General features: G+C 28.8%; 1 protein-coding gene across 4 annotated transcripts in view; it reads left to right on the top strand.

The window, feature by feature from the left end:
* Positions 1-14805, top strand: part of LOC135130904 (PDZ and LIM domain protein 3) — a 68938-nt gene extending 54133 nt beyond the window's left edge. For 3 of the 4 annotated variants that reach the window (XM_064058363.1, XM_064058364.1, XM_064058361.1), the window contains 2 exons: positions 6618-6765; positions 14167-14805. In XM_064058363.1, the coding sequence (XP_063914433.1) occupies positions 6618-6765; positions 14167-14301 (283 nt within the window). In that variant the 3' untranslated portion in view covers positions 14302-14805. The remainder of the gene's footprint in view (positions 1-6617; positions 6766-14166) is intronic. The other variant, XM_064058362.1, reaches the window with a different exon arrangement.
* Positions 14806-16284: the final 1479 nt, after the last annotated feature.

Here is a 16284-nt window from a genome sequence, read left to right as displayed (position 1 = left end):
TAAACATCCTGAAAAAATCGTGCGGACTCAGGAGTTTTGATTACGAAAAAAACTGAAAAAGTTGAAAAATCTTCAATTTTTTTTTAAGAATTTAAAACTGTCTTAGAGACTCCTGTCGTTTATCATTTTGAAAAAAATTGAGAAAAACTTAAGCCCTTGGTATTCCGTTTTTGAAAAAACTGTAAAAAATTTTGATTTATCTCCTGGTGTATGGTTTCCGAAAATTAAATAATCTGAAAAAATTTTGGGGGTTTTTGTGCTTTGTTTCGGAAAGAATTTGAAAAAGCCGAAAAATCTTGGAGTACAATTGTGTTTTTTTTTATAATTTGAATGTCTTAGAGGCCTCCGTTTTGATTTTAACAAAATTTGAAAAAAACTTGGAACTTTTTTGAAAAAATTGGAAAGAATTTTTGAATCCTCGGCGTTATTTTTTCTTAGGTTTAAAAAATCCTAGCACACTTGGCGTGTGATTTCTGAAATTTAATTTGGTCTTTTGTTTAAGAAAAAATTGTGGAAGTTGAAAATTTTTAAAAATTTTGTAGACTTTGGTGCTTTGTTTTAGAAAAAATTTGAAAAATCTTGAGGAACAATTTTTGTTGTTGTTTTGATTAAAAAAAAAATGAAAAAATTTTGGATCTTTGATGTTGCGTTTTTGAAAAAAATTGGAAATAATCTCAGAATTCTCACTTTCATTTGTTTAAAAGTTGAAAAATCTTATGCTTCGATTTTTTTTAAAGAAATTAAAACGGTCTTAGAAACCCGTGTTGTTTTCATTAAAAAAAAAATAAAAAAATCTTGGGTCCTTGGTGTTCCGTTTTTGGAAAAATTGGAAAGAGTCTTGGAATCTTCAGTGTCATTTTTTTAATATTTAAAGGAATTCTGGGTCCGTTGGCGTATGGTTTCTGAAATTTAAACATTCTGAAAAAACCTTTGGGACTCTGGTGCTTTGTTTAGGAACAAATTTGGAAAAATTGAAACATTTTGGGGTTCAATTTTTTAAAGAATCTAAAACTAGCTTTGGTTTTCATTAAAAAAAAAATGAAAAACTTAGGTCCTTGGTGTTTCCTTTTTGAAAATACTCTGAAGAAACTTGGTGTCAATTTTTTAAGAAGTAAAAGAATCTTGAAGCTCGTTTCTGAAAGTTAAATAATTTAAAAAACATTTCTGGACTTTGGTGCTTTGTTTTAGGAATTTTTGAAAAATGTGAAAAATCTTGAGATACAATTGTTTTTTAGGAATTTAAACCGAGGTTGCTTTCATTAAAAAAAATCTGGGTGTTCCGTTTTTGAAAAATTCTAGAAAGAATCTTGGGTCCTTCAATATTATTTTTTTTAATTAAAAGAATCTTGAATCTCGCGGTGTATAGTTTCTGAAATTTAAATAATTTGAAAAAATTTTGTGGGCGTTAATGCCCGTTTTTAAAGAATTTGAAAAAGCAAAAAAATCTTGGGTTAAAAAAAAATAAAGGCTCCTGGTGTGTGGTTTCCGAAAATTAAATAATCTGAATGGATTAGAATTGTGTTTTTTTTTAATAATTTGAATGTCTTAGGGGCCCCCGTTTTGATTTTAACAAAATTTGAAACACCTGGTTCTTTTTTGAAAAAATTGGAAAGAATTTTTGAATCCTCAGCGTTATTTTTTCTTAGGTTTAGAAAAATCCTAGCACATTTGGGAAAAAATTTGGAAAAATTAAAAAAAATTGTAGTCCAATTTTTTTTTAACAATTTAAAATTGTCTTTTGTTTTCAATAAAAAAAATATAAAAAAACTTAGGTCCTTGGTGTTCCGTTTTTAAAAAAACTGAAGAATCTTTTAATCTTCACTGTCAATTTTTTAAGAATTAAAAGAATCTTGAAGATCGTTTCTGAAATTAAATAATTTGAAAACAATTTTGGGGAAGCTGGTCCTGAAAAAACTTGGATCCTTGGTGTCCCTTTTCTGAAAAAACTGGAAACAATCTTGGAATTTTCAGTGTCATTTTTTACGAATTAAAAGAATTTTGAAGCTTCTGTTGTATGATTTTTGAAATTTAAGTAATTTGAAGAATTTTTAAAAACCTTGGTGCTTTATTTTGGAAAGAATTTGAAAAAATTCAAAAATCTCGGGGTACAATTTCGTTTTTTTAAGAATGTAAAAGTCATAGAAGCCCCTGTTGTTTTCATTAAAAAAAATGAAAAAATTTTGGATCCTTGTTAAATTTTTGAAAAAAAATTGGAAAAAATCTTGGAATCTTCAGTGCCACTTTTTAAGATTTAAAAGAACCCTTTACCCTCTGGCTTGTGGTTTCTGAAATTTAAACATTCTGAAAAAATCTTTCGGACTTTGGGGTTTTGATTACGAAAAAAACTGAAAAAGTTGAAAAATCTTCAAATTTTTTTTAAGAATTTAAAACTGTCTTAGAGACTCCTGTCGTTTTCCATTTTGAAAAAAATTGAGAAAAACTTAAGCCCTTGGTATTCCGTTTTTGAAAAAAACTGGAAAAAATCTTGATATGTATATTTCCTGGTGTGTGGTTTCCGAAAATTAAATTATCTGAAAAAATTTTGGGGATTTTTGTGCTTCGTTTCGAAAAGAATTTGAAAACGCCGAAAAATCTTGGAGCACAATTGTGTTTTTTTTTAATAATTTGAATGTCTTAAGGACCTCCGTTTTGATTTTAACAAAATCTGAAAAAAACTTGGATCTTTTTTGAAAAAATTGGAAAGAATTTTTGAATCCTCGGCGTTATTTTTTCTTAGATATAAAAAAATCCTAGCACACTTGACGTGTGATTTCTGAAATTTAATTTGGTCTTTTGTTTAAGAAAAAATTGTGGAAGTTGAAAATTTTTAAAAATTTTGTAGACTTTGGTGCTTTGTTTTAGAAAAAATTTGAAAAATCTTGAGGAACAACTTTTTTGTGTTGTTTTGATTAAAAAAAAAAAAATGAAAAAATCTTGGATCTTTGATGTTGCGTTTTTGAAAAAAATTTGAAATAATCTCAGATTCCTCACTGTCATTTTTTTTAAGGTTTGAAAGAATCTTAGGGTCCCTGGATTTCTGAAATTTGAACATTTTGAAAAAGTCTTGGAGATTCTGGTCATTTGTTCAAGAAAAATTTGCAAAAGTTGTAAAATCTTATACTTCGATTTTTTTTTTTAAGAAATGAAAACGATTTTAAAAACCCCTGTTGTTTTCATTAAAAAAGAATTTTTTTAAAATCTTGGGTATTTGGTGTCCCTTTTCTGAAAAAACTTGAAAGAATCTTGGAATCTTCAGTGTCATTTTTTTAAAAATTAAAAAAAATTTGAGGCTTCTGGTGTATGATTTTTGAAATGTAAGTAATTTGAAGACTTTGCTGCTTCATTTTGGAAATAATTCGAAAAATTGTAAAATTTTGGGGTACAATTTCGTTTTTTTTTAAGAATTTAAAAGTCATAGAAGTTTTCATTAAAAAAATGAAAAAATGTTGGATCTTTGTTGTTAAATTTTTGCAAAAAAAATTGGAAAGGATCTTGGAATCTTCAGTGCCACTTTTTAAGATTTAAAAGAACCCTTTACCCTCTGGCTTGTGGTTTCTGAAATTTAAACATTCTGAAAAAATCTTTCGGACTTTGGGGTTTTGATTACGAAAAAAACTGAAAAAGTTGAAAAATCTTCAAATTTTTTTTAAGAATTTAAAACTGTCTTAGAGACTCCTGTCGTTTTCCATTTTGAAAAAAATTGAGAAAAACTTAAGCCCTTGGTATTCCGTTTTTGAAAAAAACTGGAAAAAATCTTGATATGTATATTTCCTGGTGTGTGGTTTCCGAAAATTAAATTATCTGAAAAAATTTTGGGGATTTTTGTGCTTCGTTTCGAAAAGAATTTGAAAACGCCGAAAAATCTTGGAGCACAATTGTGTTTTTTTTTTAATAATTTGAATGTCTTAAGGACCTCCGTTTTGATTTTAACAAAATCTGAAAAAAACTTGGATCTTTTTTGAAAAAATTGGAAAGAATTTTTGAATCCTCGGCGTTATTTTTTCTTAGATATAAAAAAATCCTAGCACACTTGACGTGTGATTTCTGAAATTTAATTTGGTCTTTTGTTTAAGAAAAATTTGCAGAAGTTGAAAAATCTTAAAAATTTTGTGGACTTTGGTGCTTTGCTTTGGAAAGAATGTGAAAAATCTTGACAAACAATTTTTTGTTGTTGTTTTGATTAAAAAAAATAAAAAAATCTTGGATCTTTGATGTTGCGTTTTTGAAAAAAATTGGAAATAATCTCAGAATTCTGACTTTCATTTGTTTAAAAGTTGAAAAATCTTATGCTTCGATTTTTTTTTAAGAAATTAAAACGGTTTTAGAAACCCCTGTTGTTTTCATTAAAAAAATTTTGGGTCCTTGGTGTTCCGTTTTTGGAAAAATTGGAAAGAGTCTTGGAATCTTCAGTGTCATTTTTTTAATATTTAAAGGAATTCTGGGTCCCTTGGCATATGGTTTCTGAAATTTAAACATTCTGAAAAAACCTTTAGGACTCTGGTGCTTTGTTTAGGAACAAATTTGGAAAAATTGAAACATTTTGGGGTTCAATTTTTTTAAGAATCTAAAACTAGCTTTGGTTTTCATTAAAAATCCTCAGGGTCAATTTTTTAAGAAGTAAAAGACTCTTGAAGCTCGTTTCTGAAATTTGAATAATTTGAAAAACATTTCTGGACTTTGGTGCTTTGTTTTAGGAATTTTTGAAAAATCTGAAAAATCTTGAGATACAATTTTTTTTAGGAATTTAAACCGAGGTCGTTTTCATTAAAAAAAATTTGGGTGTTCCGTTTTTGAAAAATTCTGGAAAGAATCTTGGGTCCTTCAGTGTTTTTTTTAATTAAAAGACTGTTGAATCTCGCGGTGTGTAGTTTCTGAAATTGAAATAATTTGAAAAAATTTTGTGGGCGTTAATGCCTGTTTTTAAAAAAATTGAAAAAGCTGAAAAATCTTGGTGTATATTTTTTTTTGTTTGGAGAATTTAAAAATCTTAGAGGGCCGTGATATTTTATTTAAAAAAAAAAATAAAAACATTTTGGATCTTTTATGTTCCGTTTTTGAAAAAAATTGGAAATAATCTTGGAATCCCCTTTGTCATTTTTTTAAGGTTTCAAAAAATCCTTGGGCCCCTGGTCTGTGGTTTCTGAAATTTAAACATCCTGAAAAAATATTAGAGACCATGGTGATTTGTTTAGGAAAAAATAGGGAAAAGTTGAAAAATCTTAAGAATTACATTTTTTTAAGAATTTTAAAACGGGGTTGTTTTCATTTTTAAAAAATCTGAATAAATCTTGGACCCTGGGTGTTACGTTTTTGAAAAATCCTGGAACGAATCTTGGGCTCTTCAGTGTCTTTTTTTTAAGAATTAAAAGAATCTTGAAGCTCGTAGTGTGATTTCTGAAATTTAAATAATTTCAAAAAATTTTGTGGGCTTTGACGTCTATGTTTTGGAAAGAATTTGAAAAAGCTTAAAATCTTGGGGTACAATTTTTTTTGTTTTGAGAATTTAAAAATCTTAGAGGTTCATGTTGTTTTGCTTAAAAAAAATAAAAACATTTTGGATCTTTTATGTTCCGTTTTTGAAAAAAATTGGAAATAATCTTGGAATCCCCACTGTTATTTTTTTTAAGTCTAAAAAAATCCTTGGGCCTCTGGTGTGTGGTTCCTGAAATTTAAACATTCTGAAAAAATCTTAGAGACCATGATGCTTTGTTTAGGAAAAAGTAGGGAAAAGTTGAAAATTCTCAGGGCTTACAATTTTTTTAAGAATTAAAACAATTTTAGAAACCCCTGTAGTTTTCATTTTTAAAAAATTTGAAAAAATGTTGGACCCTTCGTGTTCCGTTTTTAAAAAACTGGAAAGAATCTTCGAAATTTCAGTGCCCTTTTTTAAAGATTTTAAAGAAACTTGAGGCTCCTGGTGTATAATTTCTGAAATTTAATTAAAAAAAACGTTGAAGGACTTTAGTGCTTTATTTTAGAAAGAACCACGAATCTTGGAGTACAATTGTATTATTTTTAAGTCTTAGAGACCTCTGCTGTTTTCATTAAACAGAAAACGAAAAATTTTTGGACTTTTGATGTTTCCTTTTTGAAAAAATTTGGAAAAATCATGGCATTTCCAGTGTCTTATTTTGAATAATTTAAAAGAATTTTAGGACCTGTGGTGTTTTGTTTTGGAAAAAACTTGAAAAAGTTAAGCCACTTTGCTCCAGCTCAAAGTAAACAAAAATAAAAGCTACGTTATGAACTAGGCCATGCGTTCGCGAAAATGCCAGATGATCTCTAAAAATACTTCTGTCAGCCACATAACCCGCATTCTTTGATCTTTGATCACATAACCTCAACTCCATTAATAATCGCCAAATTCCGTTTTCTCCAATTTCGCAACCCCAACCGACAGTTCTCCTAAAAAAAAATCACCTTGAAATACGGTTTCGTTTAAAACCGCAACACTATATCATTTTATCGATCTGGCCTCACTCCCAAATGGCCCAGCTCCAAACGTTCATGATCTTGAGTACTTCGAGCAAATTTCAATAGAATTTCAAGATCACGTACGACTTGTTACTTTGTTACGCTCGGTCGCAGCGGTTCGGACTGTAGCGCTTTTTTTCCAGTGGCGTCCGCAAGCACGTGAAGTTCAACCCGTCTGAGAGCGAGACGTACAAAGCAGTCCAGGAAGAGCAACTCGGCGAGCTGGTGCAAGAGGTAAACGTGCCGCCGCAGAGCAGGATCTACGCGCCCAACAAGACAATCCCGGCCAAGGTAAATAGAAATAATTAGTTTCGGGCCTTCTTGCCAAGTACGTCACTGGGTGCTTTTGCAACGAAGCTGCATTGTAACGCGTATTATATATACAGTCTTATAAAAATCCGAGGTCGAAAGTGTGCGTTGGTCTGTGGGACGAAGGAAAAAAGTGGGGCGTGGGCGGGTCTCGTCACAAAATTGAGTTGTCGCTGTCATTTTTTTCATAGACGGGGTAAATGGGATTAATTTACGGGATTCTAAAAAATTAAATTATTGAGGGTCCCCAGTCGAAAATTTTAGAAATCCCGAAAATTGAAAAATTGAAAGATAGAAGAACCGAAACTCGAGAAATCAAAAATTTGAAAATTTTACAAATTGAACAATTAAAATATCGAAAAGTTGAAAAATTGAGAAATCGAAATATAAAACGGCCGAAAATTGAAAAATCTAAAGTTTAAAAAACGAAAAACTGAAAACCGGGAAATCCAAAAAATTGAAACATCAAAAACCTGAAAAATCGAAAAATTGAAGAATTGAAGAAGTGAAAAATCGAAACTTTGATAAGAAATGGGAAAAAAAAGATTACTTCAGAAATCGGAAAACTGAAAATTTAGAAACGTCAAAATTTGAAAAATTCAAAAATTGAAAAATCGAAATATTTAGAAATCGTAAAATTGAAGAGGCTAAAAATTGAGAAATTGTATCATTGAAACATCGGAAAATTAAAAAATCCAAAAATAAAAAAATGGAGAAACCGAAAATTTGGAGAATGGAAAAATTGAAAATGCCCAAAATTGAAGTACTGAAAAATTGAAACGTCTAAAGTAAAATAATCGAAAAATCTAAAAGCCGTGATCCGTAATCTGATACATATCTTAACCGGTTTTGACCATAATTTCTTGCTGTTTCAACTTTCGAATTCTCAGTTTTTCGAAATTTTAGTTTGGGGACTCTTCAGTTTACTGCTATTTGTTATTCAATTTTTGGATTTTACAATTACTCAATTTTTCAATTTCTCGGTTTTGGGATTTTTCAGTTTACTTATTATTCAATTTTTCGATTTTTTTTATGGTTTCGATATTTCGACTTCACTTTTTTGATATTTCGATTTCTCAATTTTTCAATTCTTTATATTCTCAGTTTTTGGAGAGTTTCAATATTTCTGTTTTTCGACTTTTCCATTTTTGACTTCTGGATTTTTGGATGTGTCGACTTTTTACTTTTTCGATTTTTAAATTTTAGATTTCTCAATTTTTGGCCTTTAAATTTTTCAATATTTAAAATTTTAGATTTTTCGATTTCTCGATTTTTCATTTCAGTTCTTCGATATTTCAATTTTTCAAGTTTTCGAATTTTTCAAATATTTCGATTTCTTAATCTTTTGATTTTTCGACTTCCCGGTTTTAGATTTTCTGTTTTTCAATTGTCATTCTGTCAAATTTTCGATTTTTTAATTTTTCAAATTGACTTTTATAAACTCTCAATTTTTCGATTTTTCAATCAATCGATGTTTTGATTTTCCCATTTCTTGACCTTCGAGTGTTTCAATTTTCTTGTTCTTCAATTTTTTAATTTTTCGATTTTTTAGGTTTTTATTTTTCGACTTCACTTTTTTGATTTTTCGATTTTTCAGTTTTAGGATTTTTCAATATTTCAATTCTTCGGTTGTCTATTTCTGACTTCTGGATTTTTCGATGTGTCTGCCTTTTTACTTTTTCGATTTTTCAATTTTTGGATTTTCAAATTTTAGATTTTTCAGTTTTTTGATATTTTAATTTTTCAATATTTCTTAATCTTTCGATTTTTCGACCTCCTGTTCTCTTTTTCAATTTTTCGATTGGTTAATTTTTCGTTCCCGATTTATCGAGATTTGATTGTTCTGGTTTTCGATTTATCAGTTTTTCAATTTTTTATTTTGGTCTATTTCGGTTTCTCAGTTTTTCCAATTTTCCATTTTTTCGTTTTTTGATTTTTCCGCTTTTCCAATTTTCAACTTTTAACTTTTTGTTTCGATTTCTCATTCTTTTGATCTTTCAATCTCTCAATTTTTCAATTTTTCGAATTTTTAAGTGTTTTGATTTCTCGATTTTTCGATATTCGTCTTTTAAATTTTGGATTTTTAAATTTTACATTTTTTCGATTTTCAGTTCTCCGATATTTCGAATTTTCAATGTTTCGGTTTTACGATTTTTTAAGGTTTTGATTTTTCGATTATTAGATTTCTCAATTTTTCGAATTTTCGATTATTTTAATTTTTCAATTTTTCTCACTGTTAATATCATACGAAAAATAGAAAAAGTAAAAAAATCTACACTTCGAAAACTCCAAAAGCCAAAAATTCGAAAACTTGAAAAACTGAAAGATCGAAGAATTGAAATGAAAAATCGAGAAATGGAAAAATCTAAAATTTTAAATATTGAAAAATTTAAAGGCCAAAAAATTGAGAATTCTAAAATTTAAAAATCGAAAAAGTAAAAAGTCGACATATCGAACAATCCAGCAGTCAAAAATGAAAAAGTCGAAGAACAGAAATATTGAAAAATCCCAAAACTAAAAAAAATATCGAAAGAGCGAAAAATGAAAGAAAAACTGAAAACCCCCAAAACTGAAATATCCAAAAACTGAGAATCTAAAGAATTGAAAAATTGAGAAATCGAAAAAGCAAAGAACTTAAAAATTCGAAAAATTGAAAAATTTAGAGATTGAAAGATCAAAACAACCAGAAATCGAAAAGTGATGAAGTCGACAAACAAAAGTTAAAAGTTGAAAAATTGGAAAAGCGGAAAAATCAAAAAACGAAAAAGTGGAAAACTGGAAAAACTGAGAAAGCGAAATAGGCAAATCTCGATAAATCGGGAATGAAAAATTAACAAATCGAAAAATTGAAAAACAGAACATCTAAAACCAGGAAGTCCAAAAATCGAAAGATTAAGAAATATTGAAAAACTAAAATATCAAAAGACTGAAAAATCTAAAATTTAAATATCCAACAATTGAAAAATCGAAAAAGTAAAAAGGTAGACATATCGAAAAATCCAGAAATCATAAGTAGAAAAGCCGAAGAATTGAAAAATCGAAAAATCAAAAAATTGAAAAATTAAAAAATTAAAGAATTGAAGAACAGGAAAATCGAAACACTCGAAGGTCAAGAAATGAGAAAATCAAAACATCGATTAATTGAAAAATCGAAAAATTGAGAGTTTATAAAAGTCAAATTTGAAAAATTAAAAAATCGAAAATTTGACAAAATGACAATTGAAAAACAGAAAATCTAAAACCGGGAAGTCGAAAAATCAAAAGATTAAGAAATCGAAACATTCGAAAACTTGAAAAATTGAAATATCGAAGAACTGAAATGAAAAATCGAGAATTAAAAAAATCGACACATCGAAAACTCCAGAAGCCAAAAATCGAAAAGTCGAAGAATCGAAATATTGAAAAATCACAAAACTGAAATATCGAAAAACTGAAAAATGGAAAACCTCAAAAATCCGAAAACTGAAATTCGAAACTTTAAAAAAACTAAAAAATCGAAAATCAAAAACCTAAAAAATCGAAAAATTAAAGAATTGGAGAACAAGAATATCGAAACCCTCAAAGTCAAGAACTGGGAAAATCAAAACATCGATTAATCGAAAAATCGAAACCTTAAAAAATCGTAAAACCGAAACATCGAAGAACTGAAAATGGAAAAAATGTAAAATTTAAAAATCTAAAATTTAAAAACCGAATAACGAAAAATCGAGAAATCGGAACTCCCAAATTTAAAATATCGGATAACTGAAAAATCGAAACATCGAAAAAATGAGAAATCGAAAAATCAAAAGATCAGGAAATCGTGGAGTCGAAAAATCGAACAATTGAGAAACCGAAATAGGTCAAAATCGAAAAATCGTACAGTAGTTAAAGATTGAACAATTTATAAATTAAGAAATTGACAGTCAAAATATCAAAAAATCCAAATCTCGATAAATCGAGAAATCAAAAAACTTAAAAATTCGAAAAATTGAAAAATTGAGAGACTGAAAGATCAAAAGAACGAGAAATCGAAAAATGATGAAGTCAAAAAATCGAAAAATAGAGAAATCAACAAACAAAAAGTTAAAAGTTAAAAAATTGGAAAAGCGGATAAATCAAAAAACGAAAAAATGGAAAACTGGAAAAACTGAGAAACCGAAAGAGGCCAAAATAAAAACTTGAAAAACTGACAAATGGAAAATAAAATAGATAATATCCAAAAACTGAAAACCTAAAAAGTCGAAAAATTGACAATCGAAAAATGCAAAAAATCAAAAATCAAAAACTTGAAAAATCGAAAAATTAACAAATTGAAGAACAAGAATATCGAAACCCTCGAAAGTCAAGAACTTGAAAAATTGAAAAATTGACAGTTAATAAACGTCAAATTTGAAAAATTGAAAAATCGGGAATTTGAAAAAACGACAATTGAAAAGCAGATAATCTAAAACCGGGAAATCGAAAAATCAAAAGAATAAAAAATCGAAACAACTGAAAAATTTAAATATGGAAGAGCTGAAATGAAAAATCGAGAAATCGAAACATCTAAAATTTTAAATATTGAAAAATTTAAAGCCAAAAAATTGAGAAATCTAAAATTTAAAAATCGAAAAATCCTGAAGTCAAAAATGGAAAAGTCGAAGAACAGAATTATTGAAAAATCCCAAAACTGAAATATCAAACAACGGAAAAATGAAAGAAAAATTGACCAATCGAAAAACTGAAAAATCAAAAAACTGAAAAATCTAAAAACTGAGAATCTAAAGAATTAAAAAATTGCAAAATCGAAAAATCAAAAAAGTGAAGTCGAAAAATAGAAACCTTAAAAAATCGAAAAACTGAAAAATCGAAAACCTGAAAAATCAAAAAATTAAAGAATTGATGAACAAGAAAATCGAAACACTCGAAGGTCACGAATTGGAAAAATCAAAACATCGATTAATTGAAAAATCGAAAAATTGAGAGTTTATGAAAGTCAAATTTGAAAAATTAAAAAATCGAAAATTTGTCGAAACGACAATTGAAAAACAGAAAATCTAAAACCGGGAAGTCGAAAAATCAAAAGATTAAGAAATCGAAATATTTGAAAAATTCGAAAACTTGAAAAATTGAAATATCGAAGAACTGAAATGAAAAATCGAGAAATCGAAAAATCTAAAATTTTAAATATTGAAAAATTAAAATACCAAAAAATTGAGAAATCGAAAACTGCAGAAGCCAGATATCGAAAAGTCGAAGAATCGAAATATTGAAAAAACCCAAAATTGAAATATTGAAAAACTGAAAAATGAAAGAAAAACTGAAAAATGGAAAACCTGAAAAATCCGAAAACTGATATTTCCATAAACTGAGAATCTAAAAAGTCGAAAAATTGAGCAATCGAAAAATGCAAAAATTCAAGTGAAAAATCGCGACTTTAAAAAACTAAAAAATCAAAATCAAAAACCTGAAAAATCGAAAAATTAAAGAATCGAAGACCAAGAATATCGAAACCCTCGAAACTGGGAAAATCAAAACATCGATTAATTGAAAAAACGACAATTGAAAAGCAGAAAATCTAAAACCGGGAAGTCGAAAAATCGATAGATTAAGAAATCAAAACTTTGAAAAATTCGAAAACTTGAAAAACTGATATATCGAAGAACTGAAATGAAAAATCGAGAAATGGAAAAATCTAAAATTTTAAACATTGAAAAATTAAAATATCAAAAAACTGAAAAATCTAAAATTTAAAAATCGAATAATTGAAAAAACGACAATTGAGAAACAGAAAATCTAAAACCGGGAAGTCAAAAAATCGAAAGATTAAAAAATCGGAACAACTGAAAAATTGAAATATGGAAGAGCTGAAATGAAAAATCGAGAAATCGAAAAATCTAAAATTTTAAATATTGAAAATTTTAAAGGCGAAAAAATTGAGAAATCTAAAGTTTAAAAATCGAAAAAGTAAAAAGTCGACACATCGAAAAATTTAAAAAGTCAAAAATGGAAAAGTCGAAGAACCGAAATATTGAAAAACCCCAAAACTGAAATATCCAAAAACTGAGAATCTAAAGAATTGAAAAATTGAGAAATCGAAAAATCAAAAAAGTGAAGTCGAAATATCGAAACCTCAAAAAAATCGAAAAATTGAAAAATCAAAAACCTGCAAAATCGTAAGATCGAAAAACTGAATAATAAGTAAACTGAAAAATCCCCAAACTGAAATGTCCAAAACCTGAGAAATTAAAAAATTGAAAAATTGAGAAATCGAAAAATCAAAAAAGTGAAGTTGACAAATCGAAACCTGAAAAAATAGAAAAATTGAAAAACCAAAAAACCTGAAAAATCTATTACTTGAAAAGAGTTTATAAAACTCAAAAATTGAAAAATCGAAATATTTAAAAATCGTAAAATTGAAGAGCAAAACAGAAAACCGAGAAATTGAAAAATTGAGAAATTGTAAAATCCAAAAATTGAATAACAAATAGCAGTAAACTGAAGAGTCCCCAAACTAAAATTTCGAAAAACTGAGAATTCGAAACTTGAAACAGTGCGCTTTAGTCTGTAGATCAAACAAGTTCTCAGACGACGTGATTATTCGGCTTTTAGATTTCTCGATTTTTCTATTTTAGACGTTTCAATTTTGGGCATTTTCAAGTAGGTATTCCATTCTTCAAATTTTCGGTGTTTCCATTTTTTTATTTTTCGATTTTTCACTTTTCCGATGTTTCAATGATACAATTTGTCAATTTTTATCCTCTTCAATTTTACGATTTCTAAAAATTTCGATTTTTCAATTTTTCAAATTTTGACGTTTCTAAATTTTCAGTTTTCCTATTTCTGAAGTAATCTTCTTTTTTATTTTCCCATTCCTTCTTTTTGGTGTTTCAATTTTTCAATTTCGCGGGGTTTTGATTTCTCAATTTTTCGATTTTATGAGCTTACGATTTTTCGACTTCTGGATTTCCCGATTTTCAGTTTCTCGTTTTTTAAACTTTAGATTTTTCAATTTTCGGCTGTTTTATATTTCGATTTGTCAATTTTTCAACTTTTCGATATTTTAATTTTTCAATTTTTAAAATTCTAGATTTTGGATTTCTCTAGTTTTCGGTTCTTCTAACTAAACTAAATCTAAGGATTTTTAAAATTTTCGATTTTCTATCTTTTTTTTTAACTTTTCGATTTTCCAATTTTTCGATGCTCCGATTTTTCAATTTCACGATTTTTAAATTTTATATTTTAAAAAGCAAATATTTTGATAAACATAAATTTTAAACAAAAATGACCCGTTCTTTCCCATAGAGCTCAATGCTGTCTTCGCACTGATATAAAAGTTGAAGCGAAACATGCTCTCTCCTCGTCTAAAAATTGAATTTCCTTCGAAGAATGAACGATTAATTAAACACTGTTTTTTTTTAGAAGTCGTCGCACTACGTGGTCAACCAGAACCCCTCGTTCGTCACTAACAACTCCATCGGGGACCCCGATGTGATCCAGCAGAGCGGGTCGTTCAAAAGGCTGATGTGGAGCGTCCTCCCCGAGCACAGCTACTAGATCCACGGCAGTCCCGAATGCAGAACTGCCTGTCCTCAAATCGAAAGTCGACGAATATTTTAAAAATGTTCGAATAATTACTAGAGTTTAGAATACAAAGTATCTTTCAAATGTTATCGTGCAAATACGTAGAGCCTTTTAACACCCGATCGCATGGATAAGTTTGACAGGTATGTCTATATTGTAAACGAATGATTACTTTTTCTTATAATGTTGAGCTTAGCTTAAGACTATTGTTATTGTAATTGTTGCTTAAGTCAGTGTCGTGGCTTGCTGCGGGCAAGTTTCTACGATAATCGAGTAGCTTTACTTAGGCCTTTTCGTTTAGTTATTGTATATTTTCAAATTTTATTAAAACGAGTGAATCTAGTCAGAAGTTAGGTAGGTAAGTTGTACACTATTTTATAGAGGTTATCGCGTTATTTATTAACTGCATCATAGAAAGGATTGTTATTTTTGTGGCACATATTGTAATTTATATGAAATAAACATATTTCTGTACGAGTGGTTTTGTTTCGTGTTTGCGCGGAATCTGGGGAAAGACGCATTTACCCACCTGGGACTTGGACCAGTGTCAAGGATGTTTATGTAATTTGTGCATTTTTTTCGAAATTCCGTGGACGCTGCAGTTTGGCCGTGGATCAAATCGTACATGTGACACTAACACAATTTCCAGCTACTTATGACATATTTTGATTAACCATCTGTCACACTATGGCACTTAAACTTTACTTCGGACCATACGAACCCCACGGTGTCATAAGACACAAAACTCAGAAAATAATCGGAGTTGTAGGTAACCACACCAGTAGTAAGTGTTTATTTTTTTACCCTACGGGCTTAAAAAGATTCTTGACAATACAATTTTTTCCCTAGTTAACAAAAACCAAATAAATACATTTTATAAATGACTCCTAAATATACTACATACAGAGACTTTAAAAACTTTTTGCATGATAAATTTATGTTAGACTTAAATAAAAAATCTTTGGATAACATTTATTACATCCTCAATATTGAAGATAAAATCAGGTACCTTAACACAACTGTGTTAGAATTATTTGACTATCACGCTCCGTTCAAAACCTCGTTCATCTCAAAGCCCTATGCACCTTGGCTCACCCCTTCTATTAAAGAATTGATGAAACAAAGAAATCGAGCATTAAGTTTATATAAACAAACTAAATCTGCTCAGCACTGGCTATTTTATAAGCAGCTAAGAAATTCTACGGTTGCTGCACTGAAACGGGAAAAAAAAGCGTACTTAGATTATGAAAGTAATACTTCAAACAAAAAAAGACTATGGGTTGCACTAAAAAAGTTAAATATTCAAAAAAAAGTTAAAGGATGTGATCTATCTACATTCAGTGCTGATGAAATAAATGAATATTTTTTGTCAGTATTCACTCCTCCCCAAAACTGTGTTGAAGCTGCTAATAACATAAAAGGTATCAAATATAAACCAAATAGTAACTTTAAATTTTCATTGGCCACTGAGGAGGAAGTGTTTCAAATCATAAATAGCCTGAAATCTAATGCTATGGGTATTGATGGTATCTCTGCTTACATGATTAAATTATGTTGTCCTAATATAGTTCAGCCAATTACTCACATTATTAATTGCTGTCTGGAGACTGGATACTTTCCAGAATTATGGAAAGTGGCTTTAATTCATCCTATTCCCAAAATCGACGAGGTAAACTCTCCACAAGACCTAAAACCAATAAGTATTCTTCCAACATTATCTAAAGTCTTAGAAAAATGTATCTATAATCAAATCTTTAATTTTATAGTAAAAGAAGAGATATTATCTGAAGATCAATCTGGTTTTCGCAAGGGATGTAGGATATAGCACAACAACAGCTCTAGCTTCTGTTATCGATGATTGCCTGATTGAACTTGACAAAAACCACGCAAGTATTGTAACTCTTTTAGATTATTCAAAAGCTTTTGATACTTTGGACCACCAACTCCTCTGCACAA

Source organism: Zophobas morio, unplaced genomic scaffold (assembly GCF_036711695.1).
Source record: "Zophobas morio isolate AGI-343-1 ecotype UQ-CSIRO unplaced genomic scaffold, CSIRO_AGI_Zmor_V1 ptg000018l, whole genome shotgun sequence".
Classification (NCBI taxonomy): domain Eukaryota; kingdom Metazoa; phylum Arthropoda; class Insecta; order Coleoptera; family Tenebrionidae; genus Zophobas; species Zophobas morio.
Note: the sequence above shows the minus strand (reverse complement) of the source record. Positions and strands in the feature narration are given on the sequence as shown.